General features: G+C 33.7%; 1 protein-coding gene and 1 long non-coding RNA gene across 2 annotated transcripts in view; one reads left to right on the top strand and one right to left on the bottom strand.

Annotated features, from left to right (window-relative positions):
- The first annotated feature begins 12,748 nt into the window (after positions 1-12,748).
- On the top strand, positions 12,749-13,314 carry LOC148944250 (uncharacterized). The gene is made up of 2 exons (XR_016142843.1): positions 12,749-13,211; positions 13,269-13,314. It is a non-coding gene; the product is annotated as an uncharacterized LOC148944250 (long non-coding RNA).
- Positions 13,315-13,450: 136 nt separating this feature from the next.
- LOC148944248 (uncharacterized) overlaps positions 13,451-24,918 on the bottom strand; it is a 270,221-nt gene continuing 258,753 nt past the window's right edge. Inside the window, exon 8 of the mRNA XM_089100235.1 lies at positions 13,451-19,665. Coding sequence (XP_088956361.1) covers positions 19,030-19,665 — 636 coding nt within the window. The 3' untranslated portion in view covers positions 13,451-19,029. The remainder of the gene's footprint in view (positions 19,666-24,918) is intronic.

Genomic DNA, 24,918 nt, shown 5'->3' with positions numbered 1-24,918 from the left:
AAACTTTAATTAAAACTCTAAGCTAAGACTCTAAGCTAAAACTCTAAACTCTTAAATATTATTAAACTAAACTTCAACTCTAACAAAAACTCTAAGCTAAGACTCTAAGCTAAAACTCTAAACTCTTAACTAAAAATAAACTAAACTAGAACTTAAACAAAAACTCTAAGATAAGACTCTAAGCTAAAAAGTCTAAACTCTTAACTAAAAATAAAGTAAACTATAACTCTAAAAAAAACTCTAAGATAATACTATAATATAAAATTCTGAAATATTAAATAAAAATAAAATAAAATATAAATCTAACAAAAAATATAATATAATACTATAAGGTAAAAAAAAAAAATATTAAATAAAACTAAAATAAAATATTACTCTAACTTAAAATCAGATGTAAAACATCAAACTATTAACTAAAATTAAACTAAACTAGAACTCTATCAAAAAAACTCTAAGATAACACTAAACTAAACTATAACTCCAACAAAAACTATAAGCTAAGACTCTAAGGTAAAAACTCTAAACTTTTAACTAAAACTAAACGAAACTAGAACTTCAACAAAAACTCTAAGCTAAGACTCTAAGCTAAAAACTCTAAACTCTTAACTAAAACTAAATTATACTAGAACTCTAACTATAACTCTAATATATGACTCTAAGATAAAATTCTAAAATCTTAACTACAACTAAACCAAACTAGAACTCTAACTAAAAGTCTAATATATGACTCTAAAGTAAAACACCAAACTCTTAACTAAAACAAAACTAAACTAGAACTATAACAAAAACTCTAAGCTAAGACTCTAAGCTAAAAAACTCTAAACTCTTAACTAAAACTAAACTAAACTATAACTCTAAGATAAGTCTCTAAGATAAAACTCTAAAATCTTAAATAAAAAGAAAAAAAAATTGAGAAAATAAGTACCAAATTATCAAAGACTATAAGATAAAAAATATATACTAACAGAGATATATAAAACACTCCAGAAATCTATCAAAAACTCTAAGCTTTGACTCTAGGGTATAATTCTAATATCTTAACTATAAATAGACTAAACTAAAACTCTAACAAAAGCACTAAGCTAGGACTCTAAGGTAAAACATCAAACTCTTAATTACAACTAAACTAAACTAGAACTCTAACTGAAACTCAAAGGTAAAACATTAAACACTTAAATAAAATTTAACTAAACTAGAACTCTACCAAAAAAAAGTCTAAGTTAAAACTCTAAGCTAAAACTCTAAACTCTTAACTAAAACTTAGCCAAACTAAAACTTAAGGTACAACTCTAATGTATGACTCTAAGCTAAAACTCTAAATTCTTAACTGTAACTAAACTAAACTTCAACTCTACCTAAAACTCTAAGATAAGACTCAAATTTAAAACTCTAAACTCTTAACTAAAAATAAATTAAACTAGAACTCTAACAAAAACTCTAAGTTAAGACCCTAAGCTAAAACTCTAAACTCTTAACTAAAACCAAGCCATACTACAACTCTAAGTAAGACTCTAAGGTATAACTCTAAGCTAACACTCTAAATTATGAACTGTAACTAAAACTAAAATAAACTAGAGCTCTGAATAAAACTCTAAGCTAAGACTATAAGCTAAAACTCTAAACTCTTAACTAAAACTAAACTAAACCAGAACTCTAACAAAAACACTAAGCTAAGACTCTAAGCTAAAAACTCTAAACTTTTAACTAAAACTAAACCAAACTAAAACTCTAAGCTAAAAGGATGGGTACTTCCATTTGTAAAATGGGTTTTGGACGGTCACTAAGAAAGGAACTTGTTCTGAAATGCATTTGAAAAGTATTGCCAGATGTTGGGGCATTCAAAAAGCTGTAAAGTAAAGTTGTGGGTGAAAAGGATGGGAACTTCAACTTGTAAAATGGGTTTAGGATGGACATTATGAAAAGAACTTGTTCTGAAATGCCTTTTGAAAAGTATTGCTTGGTTTTGGGCATTCAAAAAGCTGTAAAGTAAAGTTGTGGGTGAAAAGGATGGGAACTTCAACTTGTAAAAGGGGTTTAGGATGGACATTATGAAAAGAACTTGTTCTGAAATGCCTTTTGAAAAGTATTGCTTGGTTTTGGGCATTCAAAAAGCTGTAAAGTAAAGTTGTGGGTGAAAAGGATGGGAACTTCAAATTGTAAAATGGGTTTAGGATGGACATTATGAAAAGAACTTGTTGTGAAATGCCTTTTGAAAAGTATTGATTAATGTTGGAGCATTCAAAAAGCTGTAAAGTAAAGTTGTGGGTGTAAAGGATGGGTACTTCAACTTGTAAAATGGGTTTAGGAGGGTCATTAAGAAATGAACTTGATCTGAAATGCCCTTTGAAAAGTATTTCTTGGTGTTAGAGCATTCAAAAAAGCAGTATAATAAAGTTGTGGGTGTAAAGGATGGGTACTTCAATTTGTAAAATGGGTTTAGGACGGACATTAAGAAAAGAACTTGTTCTGAAATGCTCTTGAAAAGTATTGCTTGGTGTTGGCGCATTCAAAAAGCTGTAAAATAAAGTTGTGTGTGAAAAGGATGGGTACTTCAATTTGTAAAATGGGTTTAGGATGGACATTATGAAAAGAACTTGTTCTGAAATGCCTTTTGAAAAGAATTGCCTGGTGTTGGGGCATTCAAAAACCTGTAAAGTAAAGTTGTGGGTGAAAAGGATGGGAACTTCAACTTGTAAAATGGGTTTAGGATGGACATTAAGAAAATAACTTGTTCTGAGAAGATATAATAAAGCCTTAAAAAGTATTAACAAAATAGGGAGGGGACTCTGTGGGGGCCCGGGGAGGGCCTTTGGGGGTCTGGGGGCCCTTGAGGGCCGGGTGGTCGTTTGGGAGCCCGGGGCTTCCTTTGGGGTTGGGGTAGGGGGTTCGGAGCCATTTGGGGTTGGGGTAGGGACCTCACGACACTGTTCAAATGGAACTTGTGTATTATAACGACCACAGAGTTTCACCCTCAAATCCTCTTCTAAAACATCTTCTAAAATCATCTTTTAAAATGTCTCTAACTGTTTCGCCGAAATAATTCCCTTAAATGTCTAAAAACCTTTCGCCCAAATAACCCCTAAACGTAATATATGCATGTTCCTTTTGTTTTTGGCATCCTTGCACTGTCACATTTGAAATTACTGGGAAACCCTTTCACGCGTTAATCTCTTCATCGCTAAGATGTTTCTTGGAGAATTGTTTCCATGGCGAAGTTTATTAATATCTTTGGAGTTCGACCAGTAGAATTGTTTCCGGAGCAAAGTTCATTAATGTTTTGGGTCTATTCCTGGAGAATTGTTTCAGGGCAAAGTTTTTAATGTCTGACATATAATGTCATGAGTGATTGATTTGTCAAAAAAGGGGAATTAATTTATTGTTTCTAAGGGAATTATTGATTCAAGAAAGAGGAATTGAGGTCATTGAATCTTAACATTCGCCCCGAGCATGCACTTAGCCAAAACAACAACATCAATAAATCGACCTTTGGAAATGTAGGTCATTGACTCTGTCCCCGTTAGACTCAATAATCCAGAAAACATCCATCAAAGTGAGAAAATTCCTGTTTTTTCATTCTCACTGACAAAAACCATAAAACAGACATAAATTGATGTTGACATCCATGAAAAACATCAAATAAATTGACCAACACACATAACCGTCCAAGAAACATCCATAAAAGTGAGAAAATTCCTGTTTTTTCAAGTGAGAAAAATTCTGTTTTTTCATTCTCACTGAGAAAAACCATAAACCACGTGGTTCTCGTCGGAGTCAATAAGGCCTTTCTACTGGCGTTGTCGTAGAAACTTCAAAAAAGACTCATTCGATTGGAAATTCAAAGGGCTTGTGCCCTTTTTAATAGTCGAAAGTGATTTGAGGGCAAATAGCCCCCTTCTCACGCCCACCTGTTCCCCAAACACATCCAATCAAAATTTTGAGACAGCCAGTCTATTAAACGTAGTTTTAAGTTCTGGAAATTAGGTCTTTGAGGATGACAATTTCCTTACAGCCCTCAGGGCAAAGTTTATAAGTTATGCCCTGGGGGCATATAAGGTTTTGTAAAGACAACGTTGTCGTAGAAACTTCAGAAAGGGCTCATTCGATTGGAAATTTAAATGGCTAGTTCCCTTTTAATAGTCAAAAGTGATTCTAAGACAACTGGCACCCTTTCCACTCCCACCATTTCCCCAAACACATCCAATCAAAATTTTGATGTAGCCATTTTGTTCAACGTAGTTGAAATTTCTGGAAATTATATGTTTGAGCAGGATATTCCCCCCACAGTCTTCAGGGGCAAGGGTTATAAGTTATGCCCTGGGGTATATATGGTTCTTATGGAAGGAATGCTCGTATAAACTACAGAGAGGGCTCATTTGATTGGAAATCAAACCAACTCCCGCTCCCCCAAATGTATCCAATATAAATTTTAAGAGAGCTATTTGTTAAAAATACTTCAAAGATCTTATAAAAAAAATTCTGGTGTCAACACAGACCACCTGGGCCCGGGGGCAGGTGTTGTAAGTTATGCCCTGGGGGCCGTTATGGATCTTGTGGAAGGGATGCTCGTACTAACTTCAGAGAGGGATCGTTTTATTGGAAATTGAAAGTTCTAGTTCACTTTTTAAGAGTCAAAAGAGATTGGAGGGCACCTAGCCCCCCCCTCCACGCCCTTTTTTCCGCAAGCCTAACCGATAAGAACTTTGAGATAGCTTTTTTTTAAAATAGTTCAAAGACCATATAACGAAAACTCAGGGGTCAACTCAGCCCCACAGGGCCCGAGGGCGGGTGTACGCCCTGGGGGAATATATGGTTCTTATTGAAGGGATGCTCCTAAAAAATTCAGGGATGGCTCATTTGACTGGGAATTGAAAGTTCTAGTTAAGTTTTTGAGAGTCAAAACAGATTGAAGGTTAGACAGCCCCCCCCACGCCCTTTTTTCTCCAAACACATCCCACACAATTTTTTAGATTATCATTAGTTGGACAGTTGTTCAGAAATTAAATAATACCAACTCTGGTTTCGTCGAAACCACCCAGGATCAGGGGGCAGGCGTTTTGAGTTATACCTTGGGGCATATATTGTTCGTATAAAAGGGATTCTCGTATAAACTTCAGAGAGGGCTCATTTGATTGGATATTGAAAGTTCGACCTAACCTTTTAATAGTCAAAAGAGATCCGAGGGAAGCTAGGCCCCCCCCCCCCACGCCTACTTTTTCAACACATCTGGTGAAAATTTTGAGATACACATCTTGTTAAAAAAAAAAATAGTTCAAAGGTCGGATAAGAGAAACTCCATTGTCAATACAACCCCCAGGGCACAGGGGATGGCGATCTAAGTTGTGCCCTAAGGGTATGTATGATTCTTATGAAAGGGATGATCGTATTAACTTCGGAGCGGGCTCATTTGATTGGAAATTTAAAGTTCTAGTTCGCTTTTCAAGAGTCAAAAGATATCAGAGGGAGACTAGCCCCCCCCACATACCCTTTTTTCTCCGAGCCTATCTGATAAAATTTTTATAATAGCCATTTCATTAAAAATAGTTTAAAGATCAGATAAGAAAAATTCTTGTGTCGACGAAAACCCGCCAGGGCCCGGGGGCAGGCGTTATGAGTAATGCTCTAGGGGCATATATGGTTTTTATGAAAGGGATGCTCATATAAACTTCGGAGAGGGCTCATTTGAATGGAAATTGAAAGTTCTTGTTCACTTTTTAAGAGTCAACAGAGATTGGAGGGCAACTAGCCCCTCCCCCCTCTTCCACGCCGTCAATGCATCAGATAAAAATCTTGAGATAGACATTTTGTTAAAAATAGTTCTGAGTTCTGATAACGAAAAACTCCGGTGTCGAAACGGCCCCCTAGGGCCTGGGGGTAGATGTTTTAAATTATGCCCTTTGGGTATATGTCGGTTGCATCAAAGGAATAATCGTATAAGATTCCTAGAGCGCTAATCTAATTTGAAACTGAAAGTCGTAGTTCTCTTTTGAAGAGCCAAAAGGAATTGAAAGGCAACTAGTCTCCTCCCATATTCCATTTTCTTTCCTAGAGGCACTTCATATAGAAGGGGTCCTTATAGAAACTTCAAAAGGGGCTCGTTCGATTGGAAATCGAGAGTTCTAGTGCCCTTTTTAAGAGCCAAAAGTGATCAGAGGGCAACCGCCCCCCCCAAGCCCTTTTCCCCCAAATATATATCTGATAAATAATTTGAGGTAGCCACTTTGTTAAAAATAGTTCAAAGATCGTATAACAAAAACTCCTTTATGTATTGCCATTGCGCTAAAATTAGTTAAAAGGTCAGATGAGAGAAACTCCTGTGTCGACACCCCCCCCCCCAGGGCCGGGGCAGGCGTTGTAAGTATTGCTCTGAGGGCATATATGGTTCTTATGGAAATTTTGCTCGTATAAACTTCAGAGAGGGTTCATTTGAATGGAAATTAAAAGGTGTAGTTCATTTTCTCAGAGTGAAAAAGATCAGAGGGCAACTAGCCCCTCCCGCCCTCCACGCCTGTGGGTGTATCGGATGGATAAACCCATCCGATAAAAATTTCAGGTGACCAAAATCTTGTTAAATATAGTTCAACCATTAGATATTAAAACTCCCCAGGGATAGGTGTTGTAAGTTATACTCTGGGGATATATATGGTTCTTATAGAAGTGATACTCGTATAAACTTCAGAGACGGGTCATTTGATTGAAAATAGAAAGTTTTAGCTTAATTTTAAAGAATCAAAAGAGACCGAAGCTAAATCTAGTCCCCCCACGCCCTTTTTCCCCAAACCCATCCGATAAAAATTTTGAGATAGCAATTTTTATAAAAATAGTTCAAACATCAGATAACTATATGCGTCTTCAACAGTCTTGTAAAGTATAAACAACATCAAATTGAATATCTGATGTATAATGATATTAATTTTTGAAAGATCCATCAGTTCAAGAATTTATTTCGCTGTAATTGTATTTTTATTTTCAATAATGTAAGAACTGGAAAAGAAAATATTTGTAATATAATCCGTTTTTAGTTAAGCGCCAATGACGCAGTTGGCTTTTGGTTTTTATTTACAGTTAGGAAAGGAGGCAGTATCCAAACACTTTTCTGTAAAGAAACTATAATCGTCTTTAATAACTTTAAAAAGAGCTAATAAATTAAACTGAATATTTGATGTATAATGATATTAATTGCTGAAAGCTCATCAGTTTCAAATGTTACTATAATTTTAATGTTTATTTTCAATATTAAGTTCAAAAAAAACTGTTTTTCATAAAATTGGTTTTCAATAAAGTTCCAATGACGTAGTAGGCTTTTGTCTTTTACAGTGAGAGAAGGAGGTGATACCCGAACTCTTGTCTGCGACAATTTTTGTTCGTTTCAAGCTTGATTTACCCATTCAGTTTAAGGTTCTCTCGTTTAAAGATGATTTTAGTAAATTAAATTAATATCTATTGTTTGTTTGTTTGCATTGATTGTTTATTTGATTTCTGTTCGTTTTAAGTTTCATTTATACTTCAATAGGAAAATATTTTTTTTCGTTTTAAGCTTGATATTCATATTCAATCTAACCATTACTCGCTTTAAGTTCTGTTTATTCATTTATATTATTACTTGTTGTATGTTTTTTCTATGATTGTTTATTTAATTTCTGTTCGTTTTGGGTTTCATTTATTATTTAATAGTAATTTCTGATCGTTTTGAGTTTGAATTTTAAAAGGTATTTGTATCTGCTGAGCTTAGGTTTAAAATGGCCTTTACTTTTCTTTGAAAAACTAATTTTTCTGAAAATTTTTTTTCATTAATTCTGTAAAACAATTTTGGCTTGAATAGGGCTAAAATAATAACTGAGCACAAATTCGTAGATAATCAATTGGTTGCAACAACCAACTAGCTCTGCACAAAATATCTATATTTGTGAGGACATAGTACCACGTATTGACACATCTCCATATGACTATTTTCTTCTTGTTTTCTTGTTTTCATTTTTTTCTTCTCGTTCATTTTTCTTCTTGTTTTCGTTTTCGAAATCTTAAATTAAATCTTAATTGATCATTAATTGAAACATTATTGTTCCACGGGTTTTGAAACGAAGCTTTAGTAAAGTTAAAAATTATCAAGGAATCGCCAGTATATTGTCACTCTGTTTTTTCGTCATGTTTTTGTGCTCATGCTTGTTTGCCATCTTCTGGATCAAAGTTTATCAAGTAAGTCAAAGGATCAAAGTGTAAGTAAGGAGCGACCGGGCTCAATGGTAACCGAAACTCTAGCAAACTAATTTGATACAAATAGATACTTAAAAAGACTTATATTTTAATGCTGATTTCAAATATATAAGTTTCATCAAGTTTCTGGATCATCTAGTTGATCCTGCAAAGGGGCTTTCGAATTGATGACTGATAGGAAGGCATGCGAACTGATTGTCCAGGGCAACCATACATGTGTGAATAACTGCACTTGTGCTCAAATATGCAAAGATACAGGTCAAAGCATCGTTTCAAAGCTTCAGAAAGCTGCTTCTTGGACGTTCTATCTGAGGAATTTCTTGAAGTTTTCAATAATTCTGGTATTGTGAGTAAGGATTTTACGACCTTGTTCAGCAGTTATTGAGGTCACCATGGTTCATCGCTTCTTTCATGTTGATAGTCGGTCGATCGACTCTCTTTAAGCGATTTATGCCACTGAAACATATGGTTCTTTCCTTGTAACTGACTGTAACAAGAATCTGGTCACAAATAGCACAAGTTTTGAAGATGAATGTTTTTTCTTGCAAATTTTTTTTTCTCTATAGAAATCATAGAGCAGCACTCTCGATATATGGCAGAATCATGTAGGGGAACTAGAAGCCTAGTGCGGATAAACAGAGAACAACATGACCTTACGACTAGCTCAGTCACACGCATAGTGAGTTGATAAAGATGTAACCATAATAATGACTCCGCTGTATCTAGAGCATCAACGGAGGTTGCATTGTGTAGCAAGATTTTTCTTAATCAGTTTTAAACTCCGTTGACATTAATTTTTGTTTGTTTTGTTCTTTATATGGGAATGAAATACATTTTTGTTTTGGCTAATTTTTGAGTAAAGGTTTATTTTTTAAGTCTGTATGGTTTTTTTTTAGGTGAAAAAGGTTAAAACCTTGAATCTAGCCTATTAAAATGGTCTTATAAATTCTAAATATAAAATCTCATAAATAAATAAAAAATATACTGCTGGATTAACAATGAATAAAAAAACGGTTAAACAGAAGTGGATTAGAAAGAAAAACGGTTCAATCAAATTAACAGAAAAATAAGAAATATCTATCTTGCCTATGACAGTAATCGGCGGCGGTATTTCTAAAGATACTTAGTTAGAAACCACATTATTAATAGAGGGTGTGTAAAAAAGAACGCCGGATTTGAAAATCCGGCCCATCATTTTCACTTGGTTTGTTGTTAGCAACACTGTTTTGCATGTTTTGTTATCACTGAGCGTTGAGATTATTTTTTGATACTGTGTTTTAGTTTTCCACTTTAATGTTTGTGGTTTATAGTCATAAATTCAGTTTATAGTAGGTTCAAATCTCGTGTTTTTTTCCACTCTTTAGATTTTAAGAGAGAAAAAACACAACTAGCCTTTACCTGTTAACAATGGCCATCTGTTTTTTTTTTCTTTTGCTATAAGTACAAAAAATGTTTTTGTCATTAGCACACCACAAGAACAAGCACTTTGGCATTGCTTCGTTTTCCAAGTGTTGGAAAACAAGAAGGAAAAAGAGCGAATCTAGAAATTCGAAAACATCTTATGCTTTTAAAAATGTAATGAGATGTCGGAAAACAAAGTCCACCTGTCAATCAATGGTTCTTGATTTTTGAGTTTGTTGGGGAGGGGTGGAGTATAAATTAGAGTTTTAGGGGAAATAAAATAATAAACTCTTAAATTAACTTTGAAATGAAGCAAAACCCTTAAATAAAGGTCATAATAAGTTATATTGGTCTATACTTTAAAAAAATCTAATATATATGGTTTTTCTAGATGTTTACCTAATCTTTTCAGTTCACAGTTAACTACCAAAGGTTAGTACTGTGCTATTAAGGCTACTAGGTGGTATAGATGAAATATATTATAGCAAGTTTATAATGTCTCTTAGCGTTTACCAGATAACAGAAACCAGTCTAGAACCTCTGAGAAGATAGTTCCTTAGGCTTTTGTAGATTTTTGTTCAGTCTCCTTCAAAGTCACACATGTCCAGCCCCCTCCCCTTTCAGTGCCGTTGGAGGCGTATTTCTTTCTCAAATCTATATTGCATATAAACCTGACCTGACCTGAACCTAACATAAAAAAAATTACAATTAGTCATTATAAGAAAAAGGAATTAATAAATGACAATATTTTAGTTGCAACAGAAGTTACATACAATTCAAGAAAAATTGCTCAACACATACAAAATATGAACCATTTAAAATATTTTGTCATAATTCATGTGACATTGCAATACAGCATTGAAATTGGTCAGTCGAGAGAGCGTAATCACCTTCAATTGAGGTGAGCGATCAAGTTTATGTTGAAGATTCAACTAGGGAAATCTACAAAAATTAAATAATTAACAAATTATTTTTTTTATCAATATCTTCAAAATGAAAAAAAAACTTATGAAAATAATTCTCATTTATGTTGTGGTGAAATACAATTTCATTTTCAAAGATGTAGTTTAAGGGGTGGGGGGTTCGAAGCCTGTCTCAATTAATTGGAAAAGATTCTGTATCCGAGGAAATTAAAATAGGGCTGAAATTGAGCTAAAAATTTCCTTTCAAAAAAAGCAAGGAGCTACGTTAAGAATTAAAAAACGAACATAAATTGATGTCAATATGAGGATTCCCACCCCTAATCAAATCTCAACTTTTTAAAATTCAAACTTAACTTGCACTTTACTCTAATCGATGAACATTTTCAAACGGATTTTCTTTTTTACACGAATGCACAAAGAATGAATGGGCTGAATTACCGTATTTGGAGTGACATATCGTGTTTTAAGCGACCCGCATTTTTAGCACTTTACTTTTTATTCCAGCGTGTTAAAAGCCAATAGGTAGACCAAATACTTACAAGTGACTGATATTTGTTGTATTCTAGTAAGTTTTCAGTAAACTGTAAGTAAAGAATAAGAAAAAAATCTAAATAAACATACAGCTGAAATTGGAGCTCTAGAATAGCTTAAAGAAAACCAACAAATACCATGAATTTTGTACTTTATTCACGATTGAAATTCACATACAATATTCAGCACAAGAAAATAATAGCCAAAACCACCCTTGTGTACGTTCTCCAATCCGACCCAGGAGAAAGAGACAGAAAAAGCAAGAAAATATACTGAGAAAACTTAATAAATAAATACAAAATGATGCATCTATTCAAAACTGATGGAAAATCAGTAACAAATGTTAGCATACATACATTACGATTATATGATTTACACTGGGGGGAGGGGATGGCTTATGAACATACTTTTAAATTTCATCTAGATTCGTTAAAGCTAATTTTGGGGGAATACAACCAATATCTTCTATATACAGATATGTAAAAAATGTTCTAAATGAATTCTTGCAAATGAACTGGTACAAACACACTTTAGAAAATTTAGTTGCAAACGTGCCCGGGAGGCATGAGAAATGATGTCTAGGGTTGACAATAGAATAATCAGCTCATTCGGGGGGGGGGGGGAGGTAATAAAAGATTCAAATCGTACAAACTTGGAATAATGTTAGGAATCTATTTATTATCCACTGGCTGACGCTGTTATCCTGTAATTACATTTACACATAAAATGAGGCTCATTGTATAGGAAATGGGCTTAAATAAGGAGGACATTTTGTGATTTAAACCCTCCCTGGTAAAAATCAACATCAACGCAAAATATTGTCACTTTGAACCATTTATAATATCATTGGTGTGCGTTTCATTCTTCTTGACACTTGTCAATACTTTCAATGTTTTTATCTACTTAATACATGTAATTTTCAAATATCGAAAATAAATAGCTTTATCTTTCATTTTGTACCACTGTAAAAAAAAACTCTCGAGTTCCGTTGAATGACTCATTATTTGAGTCATTATTTGAGCCTGCTCTAATTTGCTTTGAAGTTGAAAAGGCCCTCGAATTTAAAAATTAACCTCATGGTTCAAGTCCTATGCAAAAGTAAAAAAAAAAAACTCTAGTAATTAAAAAATGTCACTAAAACTAATTATTTGTCGCTAAAACAGCTTCATGATAAAAAGAAGGATGTTCTACTTGAAAATGACTTTTATTATTAACGCAGGCAATGTCCTAGTAGTCCTATGGCGTAGATGCAGTTCCGTTTTATTCGTACTTTTTAGTTCAGGTGTCTTCTGTGGTAGATATTATATAAATTATATATAAAATTTTATGTATAATTTTATATATATTATTATATATTTTTTTTAGGGGGAGGGAAGTGAGCACCGGGAATATTCATCAGAGAGGAAAATAGTCATGGACATAGGGAGGTGGGATTTTGTCCCTGCTTCCACCAGAATCTACGTCATTATGAGTTTTCTACAATTGTCCATATGTTATATATAACTTGTTATTTCTTGCTTTCTTTCAAGCTGATAATGGATGGTATTTTCAAACATGGCCATTCGCTTGACTTGCATTTTCTCTTATGTTGCTTAATCCCATCCCTTTTCTGTGTTAAAAAAAAAAAAAAAAAAAAAAAAAAAAAAAAAAAAAAAAAAAAAAAAAAATCAATGCCACTGACCTCGAGTATAGTTGAAACAATATTTTTCAACGTGAACTAAAATTAAAATTTCACACACAATTTTCTAAGATAATTTTTGAAAGGAAAGCAATACTGTAATTAGAGCAAACCGTGAAGATTCATTATGTTCATAGATAGGCCTATGTTAAGCAATCCTACAGTATATGTTTATCAACTAGAATTACGTACAATGACTCTTGAGGTATATTTCCAATTTGTTTTGAAGTTGAAGAGACGTCCCAATTCAAAATGAAATAATTAATTAAATTAAAACATTTAATTCAACAATTTTTTATTATTAAATAATTAAACTGAATTATAATCTGAAAATAAGCTTCCTATAACGAGAAATAACAATGACTTAGCCCTAGTTTTATTTTTGCCATCGACGCTTGTCTGGTATTGTATCAGGATCTGATGGATTCTACTAAAATAAAAAAATAAAATCGTTTTATAAAGTGTACGTTCCTCCCGAAAAGGTGATTTTTCGAAAAGCTTGCAGCTTTAACTTGTACGAGAAGGGTCTGATTTTATATTATTGAATTCGCTGCTCTCAGATCTACCCCTTCACCAACCCAGAATTATGATAGTACTCAGACTTTTCCTTAGAGAAGGATCCAACCTTCCTTAAAAATAGGGACAATGTCGTTTTTTCATCAATTTTCAGCCGTTTTCAACGTGTTTCAATCTAAAAACCATATATACCAAAGTTCAAAAATATAATTTGTTAGATGGGTAGAGTTAAATCTCAGCTAGGGAATTATATCAATTATATCGCCTTTCGTTGAAATTTAAAAGCCGTAGGAAAGCAGAAAAGCAAAACACTAAAAATTGTGCTGGGAACAAATTGTACAGGTAACAAAATTGTGCCGGGAACGTAAAACTTAACTGGAAATTTTTAAGCCAAATGCTTATAAAATCAGAAAAAAACAAACAAAAGAAAAAAAAATTGAAAAAACTACAATAAATTAACAACTTACAGGTCTGATAGAATTTTATATGCTTGAACTTTGACAAATTATGAACAAGAGGAAGGGAATAATAAGCATTTATTACTTCTCTATTTACATTAGTTTTGGTTATATTATAATTTTAATCAAAATTATACTTTCAACACTACTTGTTTTATAAATATAAATCCATATTAAACTAATAAAATGAGAAAAGCTATAACTGTATAATTAGAAGACAATTACCGCTAATATATCTGGAAACTTCAAGAGAGTTTTAAGGCAGTTATGTTAAAAATAGCGTAGCATAAACTAGGGATTTCCTTAAAGGGATTTGGTCAACACATGTATTTACTTTTATTCTACAGTCTTGCCGCATATACAGCACTAGTTAGATAGAAAAAGAATTATCCTTCAAAGGATAATCACCCCAAGGAACCCTTCAGGCAGTAAAATAAGGAACCTAGTTATTAATTCACAAATCTGGTTATAAGTTAATCTGAGGGTCTGTAAATTTTTGGTCTGATTCCAGGATCAAGAAAATAAATCTTACGGGAAGGAAAAAATTGAGAAAACTTGGGAGCTGTAACGCCGATTCAATATGACTGTAAAGCCACTTACCCCTTTGACACTGCCGTGCTAGCAATCATAGCTATAAAAATTCATAATTAGCTTAATTGTAATCTATTTATATCTAGGTCTCAGTTAAAGGTTAAGGTATATTTGGAACCAGTCTGAGATTTTCTCATAATAGGCAGAGTCTTGTGTTGTCAATGTATTCCTCTTAACTATAAAACACTTACGAATAAGTTAGTATAGAGAATAATAGTTGGTTAGAAAAAATGTGCACAAATATGCTTATTATAGAAACTTATGATTCTCCCAATTCACATAAACTTTTAAAATATTACTAACATCTACCCTTGTGGTAGTGTATTGGAAGTAACCGTTCTTACCAATCGGTTTGTTTCAGGTTCAATCCCGCACGCCGCAAGGGAATAAAAATATTTCTAATTTCTTCTACAATTTTTTTAATCACTTTTAATGTATATATGTTTCATGTGCAATTTTGCCTGCATCATAGAAACTAAAATCTTGGAATAAATGGTTCCATTATCATTCGCCTAATGAAAAGAAATATAAAAAGAGATAAAAAATAAAGAATATTCCGATTGATTTTTACAATTAACTTTAAAGTTTGCTGGATAATGTTAGGCGACAGTGGCTGTTTTTTTTCCTCATAGAATTGAAACTGACCTTATCAGTTTCCGTATTCTTTAGTCTGTTACGTTTGTCTTAGAATGCACCAATGCAGAAAAAAAACATCAAGGAATAGGTAATTTTCTTCTTGTTTCCGTCCTTTTAACTGCAAATTATAACCCTAGGGAGTATCGAGAGAACTAAATCAAATGCCATTTCCAAAACAATATAAATATAGAGACAGTTATTATTTTGTACTACTTCGATCCGAAACATCATTTTTAGAATTAATATAATCGGATAAGAAGTTTTCATCATGGAAATTAAAAATGTGATGGTTGGTATTTGCGATAGATTTCAGAATTGATATTCTATAGCCATCGCTCCCTGCTCTATGCCATAGTAATTTGGTTAAATTTGTCAATTTGGATTGTCACCTATTCTAAAAAAAAAAAAAAAAAAGGTGCACTTCTAAAGTAATCTCTGAAGTCACGCCAATATTTAGGTAATACTTTTAAGGCGGGAGGGTCCTTTGAAAAACCTTAGTTTGGGATCTAAGCCAAATAAAAACTATTCTTTCATTTGTTCAACCTTCGAGAAAAAGGTATTTGTTTGGTTGAAGGAATCTGTTATCCCTTAAAACCAAGAGGCATGAGAGTGAATTGGCCTACCCACTTTTTTCTATCCTGAAAAAAATATTTGCACTGGATTTTTCAATAACTATCTTCAACCGTAGACGTTATAGCCATGGCTGTTCCTAAGGTTAAACCCAAGCGAAAATTACCTCTCCTGGACAAACTTTATGTGTACTAGCGGATGGCCTAAGCAATCGCCTTCAAACAAAACTTTGACCGTAGTGCCACTCCAGCCACAGCACTCGCGAAAACTTGCCCCGATTATCCCCTACCCTTTGAACAGTTACTGTTAACAGCGATCATCAAGGAAGTAGACATCTGTCGCCTTTCAGTATTTAAATCGCCACGCGACAATCAGAACAATGCGTCTGTATGGTGCTTTTAAGGTCTCTACACTGACAATCTAATAAAATTAGAATCTTTAGCTGCTGTTTGGAGATACATAACAGAATTCCCATGCCAAAATTCTAAATAAATATTATGATATCCAATTTGTTGCTCGGATATAGAATTTAGAATCTCTCTGCTACTTTTGGAATTTCTGTACTGAGACTTTAATAAAATTCGAATTTTTTTCGAATTTTCAAAAATTAATAAAATTCGAAAAATTCGAATTCGAATTTCTATTAGGTAATGAAATTTAGGATGGCTATACTCCATTAACTTCATGCTGATATTCTAATAATATTTGAGTCTTTTTGGCAAAAATTTTGGAATCTCTGTGCTGCTCCTAAAATTATGGCTCTTCCTATTTTCTTTGATAGCTCACAGTTGAAAAATCCACAAAAAATTAAAATAAGCGAAAAAATTTGCTTTTTATTTTGTATCGCAGGGTTTCAAATGTGATGTTATTTTTTTTATTTATTTTTTATTATTCTTTGCTCAGGAAAGACTTTAGTTATACAGCTCTAATATACATATATCTTGGTTTGCTTATCACTATAAAAGTCCTCAGTAAAAGTCCCCATTTTTAAATCGATTGTAGGGTTAAAAATGATAAAAAAAAATCCTTTAATAAAATCTGTAAAAATAACTTAATCTAATATTTATGCTTAGTTGAGTTGTTAATATGCTATTAGAGTCACAATAGCAATCAATTTCAAAGTTGTGGTTAGTTTGTTTCCCTAAACTACACGTATAGACAGTGGCTTCAATTTACAGAAATTAGGGGAGGTGTGTGTGTGTGTGCAAAAATTGATGTTTCAAAATCTACGGGAGGGGGGGGGGGCAATTTTTACTTTTTTTCAATGCAATCACCCCAAAAAACGAATTTTCAAAATCTGGGGTGGCAAAGGTCTTCGAGGGGTAGGTATGAATGCCCCACCCCCAACCAATTGACGTTATTGGGTGTGGCGCTTGCGTGCAGTAAGTCCTTTTCCTAATAATGATTATCTTACTTTCGATAAAATATATCCAAAGATGATCTTGTGCAGCAACACTAGACGTAAAGAAAAACTATAGGCACTTCTCTGAAATACTAATTAATTTCAATCCCTTTCATATTAGCACATCCTACTTCCAGAGGCCTAAAAATGTGAAAGTTAAGCAATCATTTGATCAACTTAATATTAAAAAAATAAGCTGCAAAAACATGGGCTCGGTCCCACTATTTAAGGCTATGATTAAAGGGACTAGAAGGGCTATGTTAAGCATTATGGAGAAGAGATGATAGATGGATAAATGAGGTAAAAATTGAGGTTTTTTGGCAATAGAGGTGGGATGAAACAAAAAGAAGGACGTTCTCAAAGGGGATGAAGAGAGGTAACAGGAAAACGTTAAAAGAGGAACGAAAAATCTCAAGAGATGTACAGTCCCACTCTGTCTACAATTACCCAGCCCAGTCTTGATGCAACCGATTGCCCAAAATACTTGATAAATTCAATTCAACAGTGAATAAATTCATTAAACATCAACATTGGGCTCGGTCCCACTATTTAAGGCTATGATTAAAGGGACTAGAAGGGCTATGTTAAGCATTATGGAGAAGAGATGATAGATGGATAAATGAGGTAAAAATTGAGGTTTTTTGGCAATAGAGGTGGGATGAAACAAAAAGAAGGACGTTCTCAAAGGGGATGAAGAGAGGTAACAGGAAAACGTTAAAAGAGGAACGAAAAATCTCAAGAGATGTACAGTGTACTTCGATATGAAATGGGGCACAGGAGAAGCATGCACCATTGTGTTACCTTTTAGTGGCTGCGAGGTTGCGCAGCTTCTGGGGTTGCGAGGATTTCTTGGTAGTGATAGTGTGTTGCACAATTATTATAAGGAGAACTTTAAATATATTACCTTATCTTGCATTTATGTTCCCATTACATGATCGATTCCTCGCACGGAATAAAAACAAAAAAAAACATCACAGCACCCACGGAGGAGATTCATACCATTGCATAAACAAATACTAAATTACACTAGATAATGAAGAAGTTTAAGAGCAAGGATAATTTACCATCTTTTACATTTGTCTAAGATAAATTTACTGCATAGAATTAAAAAAAAAACTGGACAACGACATTCACGGAGGATCCTCAGGCGATCAAATAAATCAACATAAAGAAACATAAATAGTAAAGGAAGATGAACTTAAAACAATTATGGTATACAAAATTGGGTCACAAGCATTAAAATTTCGTAGAATCACGCATAAAATCTACATACTTCTAGTTAATCGACAGCTTAAGCTACATTCTGACAAGAGCCAAATATTAGTACGGCATTCGCTACCCGCTACCTGATTTCAGGCTACCCGCTGTAAGCGAATATTATGAGCGAAATGCTTGGTTCGTTTCTGTTCCGAATAAGGGATGAAAAATCTTTTTTTGCCGGAAAAACTATGATAAAATAAAGTAAAATTTTTGATATAAATAAATAAAATAAATAAAGAATTATTCTTATTCTTTTCAGAATAAGAATTAACAAAGTGACTTCGCAAGATCGTTTTCGCTCGAAACAAAAAGCACCGTCTTCCGTCAGAATTTAACTTTAGTGTCAAAATTGTAACATCACGTAAATCACAAGAATTATCATTTTTAAAAGCTCCTATGATTCTCAAATTGATTTATTAGTTCACCATATTAGCACATGAGCGCAATAAGGCTTACCGCAATTTCACTTGCAACCATCAAGTTCATTTTCAATTTGTAACTTGGCTCATTAGTTGAAGCGTCCAGAGGCTAAATCAATTAGGCTAAAACAAAAACGCAAAAATGGTACAAATTAAAAGGGGATATGATATTTGCTTAGATTTTTGCAGGGGGCATCCGACGGAAAAGTTTTTTCTAGGATTTTTGGGTGATCACTCTTGTTTTTGAACAAAAGAAATATACATAAGTGTTGAGTATTCACAGCCAATATTTTCATTTTTTGGGAATACCCTTAATTAAAAATAATGGTCGGTCAGGTGTTTTGATGATAAATATTAAAATATTGAATTAAATGATTTAGCCTCTGAAAAATTCAGGTGTAACGTCACGAAATTAATACAGCTGTAGATTTCTCTAGTTTTTCCTTAGCCTTTTTAAATAAGAGTCGGCATAATGTCCACCAATCCCTTGTGAATGTTGGCCAATATAACCATTTTCCGGGCTTGTTTCCGGAGAAGGTAAAATATGACTATATTTTCGCTTACTACCCGTTGGAGTATGTACTACCGCTGGAGCAGGAGGTTGGAACGCTTGCATACTCCATAAATTTATCATATGCTGTTGCAACTGAGCCTGGTGCACTTCATTTTGCAGTCCTGTTAGTGCAGCCAAGGGGTTAGGTTGCATAACTGGCTGCACATTTTTCTTATCTAGTGTTGACTGCAAAGCATGTATCAGTAACGAAATGAGGGTATTGGTCTGAGTTTCTTGAGGTTGAACCGCTACCCCAGCAAGCAGGGAAATTATTCCTGGGTCTATACTTTGCCCCTGATTAAGTGAGCTTAATAAATTTGTCATTTGGGTCGTTGAAGGGTGAATAATTGGTGCAGATCTGAAACCATTTATGGTACTTGTTAAGCCATTTGATGCAGTGGTGACTGTGTTTATACCTGCTGGCAAAATGGGTTTGGTTACGACAGAAGATGGTGGAGATACAGCACTTGGCAATGTAGATATTTGTGGATCTTTGGGTGGTGGAGGAGCCATGGTCTGAAAATAATATTAAATGAGTTTCTTGCAAATATAAACACTAGTAGATCAAAACAGCATAGCAAAAAATTCAGGAGATTTTTAGTTTAATTACAAGCATTTTGGTATTATCTAAAGAGTTAGAAAAGAAGAGTAGAAAACGCAACTTCATAAAAATATGACACACCTTTAGTTACTTTTATTACTGTTTAGTTACTTTAGTTACTTTTAGATACTTTTGGTTATTCAAGAAAGTGAAAATCTATGTAGTTTGTTTCAAACTTAAAAACTAGCCATAGATTACTTTTTAATTAAATTTTGCTACTTTCAAGTTTTCTGATTTTACTTTCCTTTTGTGTTTGAAATTTCGATGTTTTTTTTATCTTTCTTAGCTTATTATAATTTCTTCTTTAATTATATTTGACACTTTCTTACATTTTCACTTTTTATTACACTTTCTTAGCTTATTACAACTTTTCGTGTTGTCAAATTTGTATTATTTATTTTTAAACTTTACAGTAAGTTTTTTTATTGTAAGTTTGGTTAGGTTTAAAGCTTGTTTTAGTGCTTCATTTGTATCAGATGAGGATAGATTTCTGAGATGATTGATATCACTTTTCCTTTTTCTGTGTTTGAAGTATCATCCGACTTTGAATACAAAAAAGAGAAAGTTAGAAAATAGAGCTTTTAATATCGTTTTTTTTTGCTGTGAATTTGATGTCTAAAAAACCTTCTTTGTACAAACTGTTTGTTAACGTTAATCGAAATGCCCAAAGTGCACCTTCATTTTTTTTCTTCTACAATAACATTTAATTCTATAACATAACTATTTGGACTATTATAAAGTTCAAGAAAACATGGGGAAGAGTAGGGGCACGGACTTTTTCAATTTTTCTGATCAAGATGGAAAAAGGTACTTTTCTAAACCTAAGGGGATTCCCCTCACCAATTGGTTCCCCTGCTGGCTGTTAATTAACAGCGCACGTCCATAGAGACAAAACAAATGGCAAGGTTTTGTGAAATTCCAACACTATTTTTGGTGGAAATTTCCATTCACCGTTTGACACTTGCTCCAAAAGTCTGATATGTCCAAAAGTATGTTTTAGTTCTTAAAGTTATTGTCTAAGTGGCTTCAGGAATAGTTCTGCCTCTTTAGCGTATGTGTGCAGATATTTTTTGCATATCTTTTATCATTTTCCATCCTAGCCAAGTGGCTAGCATGCTAGACTTGAAAATCCTTGTCCATGAGTACAGGTTTTGTTTTATCGACTTGAATCCCCCCTCCTCCTGCAGGGGCGTAATTTGCTATAGGACAGAGAGGCAACTGCCAATCCCAGACCTCGGTTTGTCTCTCCCCAGACATCAGTTTTTCTGATCAAGATGGAAAAAGGTGCTTTTCTAAAACTAAGGGGATTCCCCTCACCAATTGGATTTCAAATATTTGTCTAAAAACAGCTCAAGTTTAACATATTGTACAAATGTTTAGTTGAATTAAACATCAAATCTATAATCCTAACATCAAATCTATCTATAGCATAAATATTTGGAATCTGTAACTATAGCATAAATATTTGGAATTATCACAACCTGAATAATGAGGCATCATTTCTGTTGTAAGAAATATAATTATACCGAGTAGCCTTTGAGGTGGAAGAATTGAAATATCTTTCTTTCATAAATCATGACCGCTACCCGATTATACCCTTAGCCTTACCCGTTTACCAGCACTAAAATGTTACCATTACCTGACAACTACGTTGGCTAGATTGAAACATCTTTGTCTTCATTAATTAGGACCATTACCATCACCATTATTTGTTTACCGAGACTGTACCATTAAACTGTCGGGTAGTCTTTTTACAACTGCTTCAACTATTCTACTTCGACAAGTTAATGAAATAAGAAACATTAACCTCCAGTGGAGAACAGAGCTCGTGAAGTTGAGTATATTGACAAAACACATATTAATCTCGTCGTAATAATGATTACAATAACAAAAACCTATTTACATAAAACATAAAAAAAACAAACAAAACTGCTGGACAATTGGGACATTGGAGGCCATCTCACCATAGGCAAACCGAAAAAAAATATCAAGTTTCATGTTCTATTATTACAAATCAAAAAACAATATTCGATATTCCTATCGTTAACTTCCGCTGAGACTGCCAAAACGACTCAATTAGAATCATGGGCGCCCATAAGCTGAATTCCAGGGGGGGGGGCAAACTTCGTCTAATTGCTACTTTTAATGCTATATAATAGAAATCTCGGAACAAAAATATAAAAATAAGGCAGCATCATTCATCCAGGGGGGGGGGCAAGAGCCCCCTTGCCCCCCCATATGGGCGCCCATGATTGGAATTATATCTTTCAACTACAATTTGTTTTAAATTAACGGTACTTGGTATCTAATTGAAAGCCGAGGCCTTACGGAACGAACAGAAGAAATTTAATATGTTTTAGAATACCTTATAACCGAAAGAATGGGTAGGATCAGCAAAGGTTTTTAACAAAAATGATTGAAACCAAGATTTTGTACTTGAATTACTAAACATTTTAGCAACGTTTAAAATAAAAATAAACAAAAACTTCTGTCTTCGAGCAATGCGGTTCCCTTACAATTACTCGACAATTACATCGAGTATCTTTGAGGAAGAGGTATTTAATTTTTTTTCGGCAATCGCGATCAATCTCCTTTTCCAGGTGTAAAGTAACTATACCCCTGAAAAAAGCTTTGCCCATGCATAATCTTTAGAATCTTCAGACAACTAAAAGTACGGTTCCATACAAAGGGGTCATGTCTCAATCCCTGGTTCTCTTTAGCTTTAGTCACAATATAAGAAGCATATTGTGAGAATATAGGATAATAACAGCTGTAAAGTAAATATACTCCTGAACAAAGCAATGCCCCTGCATGATGACATAATCCTCCGACAAGTAAAAGCACGGTTCGATACACAGGGGCCATGTTTTAATCCCTGGTTCTCTTTAGTTCTCTTTAGTTTAGAACGTTATCTGAAAATCAAAATGTTTTAAAAAGAGACTAATTTCACTTCCCATTAATCATCAATTTAATGGGAACTGTTTTGCCTATTATACCTTTATTTTTATTTTTTTTTATTGACTCGCTTATAAGTTGCTGTGCATCCTTGTAAAATTTAAAGCAAATTATAATGAATACAAAAAAAAGTCCAAAAAAATCCATGCCATGCGTATTTCTTATTTGTCACAATCTTCGAATCTTTTTAACTTTCGCAACGATAAAATTGACACAGAATTTAGCATAGGCGTAATGAAGATAGTAGAGATGCTCGTCTGGATTTGCCAAGGCCCCCGTACCAAACAGGTTTTTCTGGTAGGTAAACATTTCTACAGGGGCATTACACCTTTGCCAAGAGATTTACGCAATTTAAGGACAAGTTTTTCTGACGTAGATTTCTAGTTCATGATCTACAAGTTTTTTTTAGGTTAAATCCATGATCATTCATCTGTAAATTTATATGTAGGTTTTTTTTTAAAACTTGGCTAATAGGTTTTTAAACCTAGTACTACGAACGCTACATGCATTCTATTTTTGGAACTAGGAGTGAGATTGTGTGATGCTATAAGACTGGTTTCGTTTCATGGGTTCATTAATAGAAGGACTAATGTTTTTGAAAAGGATAATTACTTCTTTAGTTTACGAGATTAGCGAATTTTTTGCGAAAAGATATTTGCGTAAAGGTATTGCGATGGTTAAGAATGCCTCACGGGTAATTAAAGAATGGGATGCTTACATCAAAAATACAAAGAATATGCTCAGATACTTAATAGATTTGACGCTTACAAGACACATTGGTAGAAGGTATTCAATAGCTTAATTGAAAACTAACGATAGAATGACATTGTGACCTGACCTAACTTTACCTCGCTGATGTTATCTGTATAATACATAAGTAACGTTTGAAATGTATTGTCACTTTAAAAAGAAAGGGCTGAAAAGTGTTTTGAGGGGGATGGGTTGCATGGAGGGTTGAGTTGCACTAGGGTTCAGTTAAAGGGGATACAGCTGCACGGGGGTTTCGGTTATACAGGGGTTCAGTTACAAGGGGGATTCAGTTGCACGGGGGTTGAGTTAAATGGGAATTGAGTTCCACGAGAGTAGTGCTTTGTCGTGGTTTAGCTTGTCAAATTACATTCTCTTGATCTTTCAAAGTTCACTTTGATTTTAGTTACATGGGGGTTCAGTTACACGGGGGTTGAGTTAAATGAGGTCGAGTTGCATGAGGGTTCCGTAGCACGAGGGTTCAGTTGCATGGGGGTTGGGCAGCTAGCTTCATATACGGGATAATTTGTATTCATCTTAGTTTTTAATGATGTTCCTTTTTTGTTATTGCGAAAGGGCTACCAAATTGGTGATTAAGACGGGCTTTGCCTAATTCTAGCCGGAAACTCAGAATGGATAGGAGGCAAGATCAAAAAAAGGGGGTAATTAGTTATTAGATAACTTTTTAACGTGAAATCTCTGAATAAAATAGTTTTGGAGAAATTATTTAAAAGGTATAATTTATTTTTTTTAATGTATTTTATAGCTATTAGCAAAACGTCTAGCATAAAGAGCAAGGTATTTCGGAGAGGGCAGCTCACTTCATATACGGGTTAATTTGCGTTCATCTTAGTTTTTAATGATGTTCCTTTTTTTCTATTGCGAAAGGGTTACCAAATTGGTGATTAAGACGGGCTTTGTCTAATTCTAGTCGGAAACTCAGAATTGATAGGAGGCAAGATCAAAAAAGGGGTAATTAGTGATTAGATAACTTTTTTAACGTGAAATCTCTGAATAAAATATTTTTGGAGAAATTATTTAAAAGGTACTGTTTATTTTTTTTAATGTATTTTATAGCTATTAGCAAAACGTCTAGCATAAAGAGCAAGGTATTTTGGGGAGGGCAGCTCGCTTCATATACGGGATAATTTGCATTCATCTTAGTTTTTAATGATGTTCCTTTTTTTTGTTATTGCGAAAGGGTTACCAAATTGGTGATTAAGACGGGCTTTGTCTAATTCTAGTCGGAAACTCAGAATTGATAGGAGGCAAGATCAAAAAAAGGGGTAATTAGTGATTAGATAACTTTTTTAACGTGAAATCTCTGAATAAAATATTTTTGGAGAAATTATTTAAAAGGTATTGTTTATTTTTTTTTAATGTATTTTATAGCTATTAGCAAAACGTCTAGCATAAAGAGCAAGGTATTTCGGGGAGGGCAGCTCGCTTCATATACGGGATAATTT

Source organism: Artemia sp. Qi Xiang Cuo, chromosome 14, assembly GCF_049724085.1.
Source record: "Artemia sp. Qi Xiang Cuo chromosome 14, ASM4972408v1, whole genome shotgun sequence".
Lineage (NCBI taxonomy): Eukaryota > Metazoa > Arthropoda > Branchiopoda > Anostraca > Artemiidae > Artemia > Artemia sp. Qi Xiang Cuo.
The sequence above is the reverse complement of the archived record's forward strand: the minus strand, read 5'-3'. Positions and strand labels throughout refer to the sequence as shown.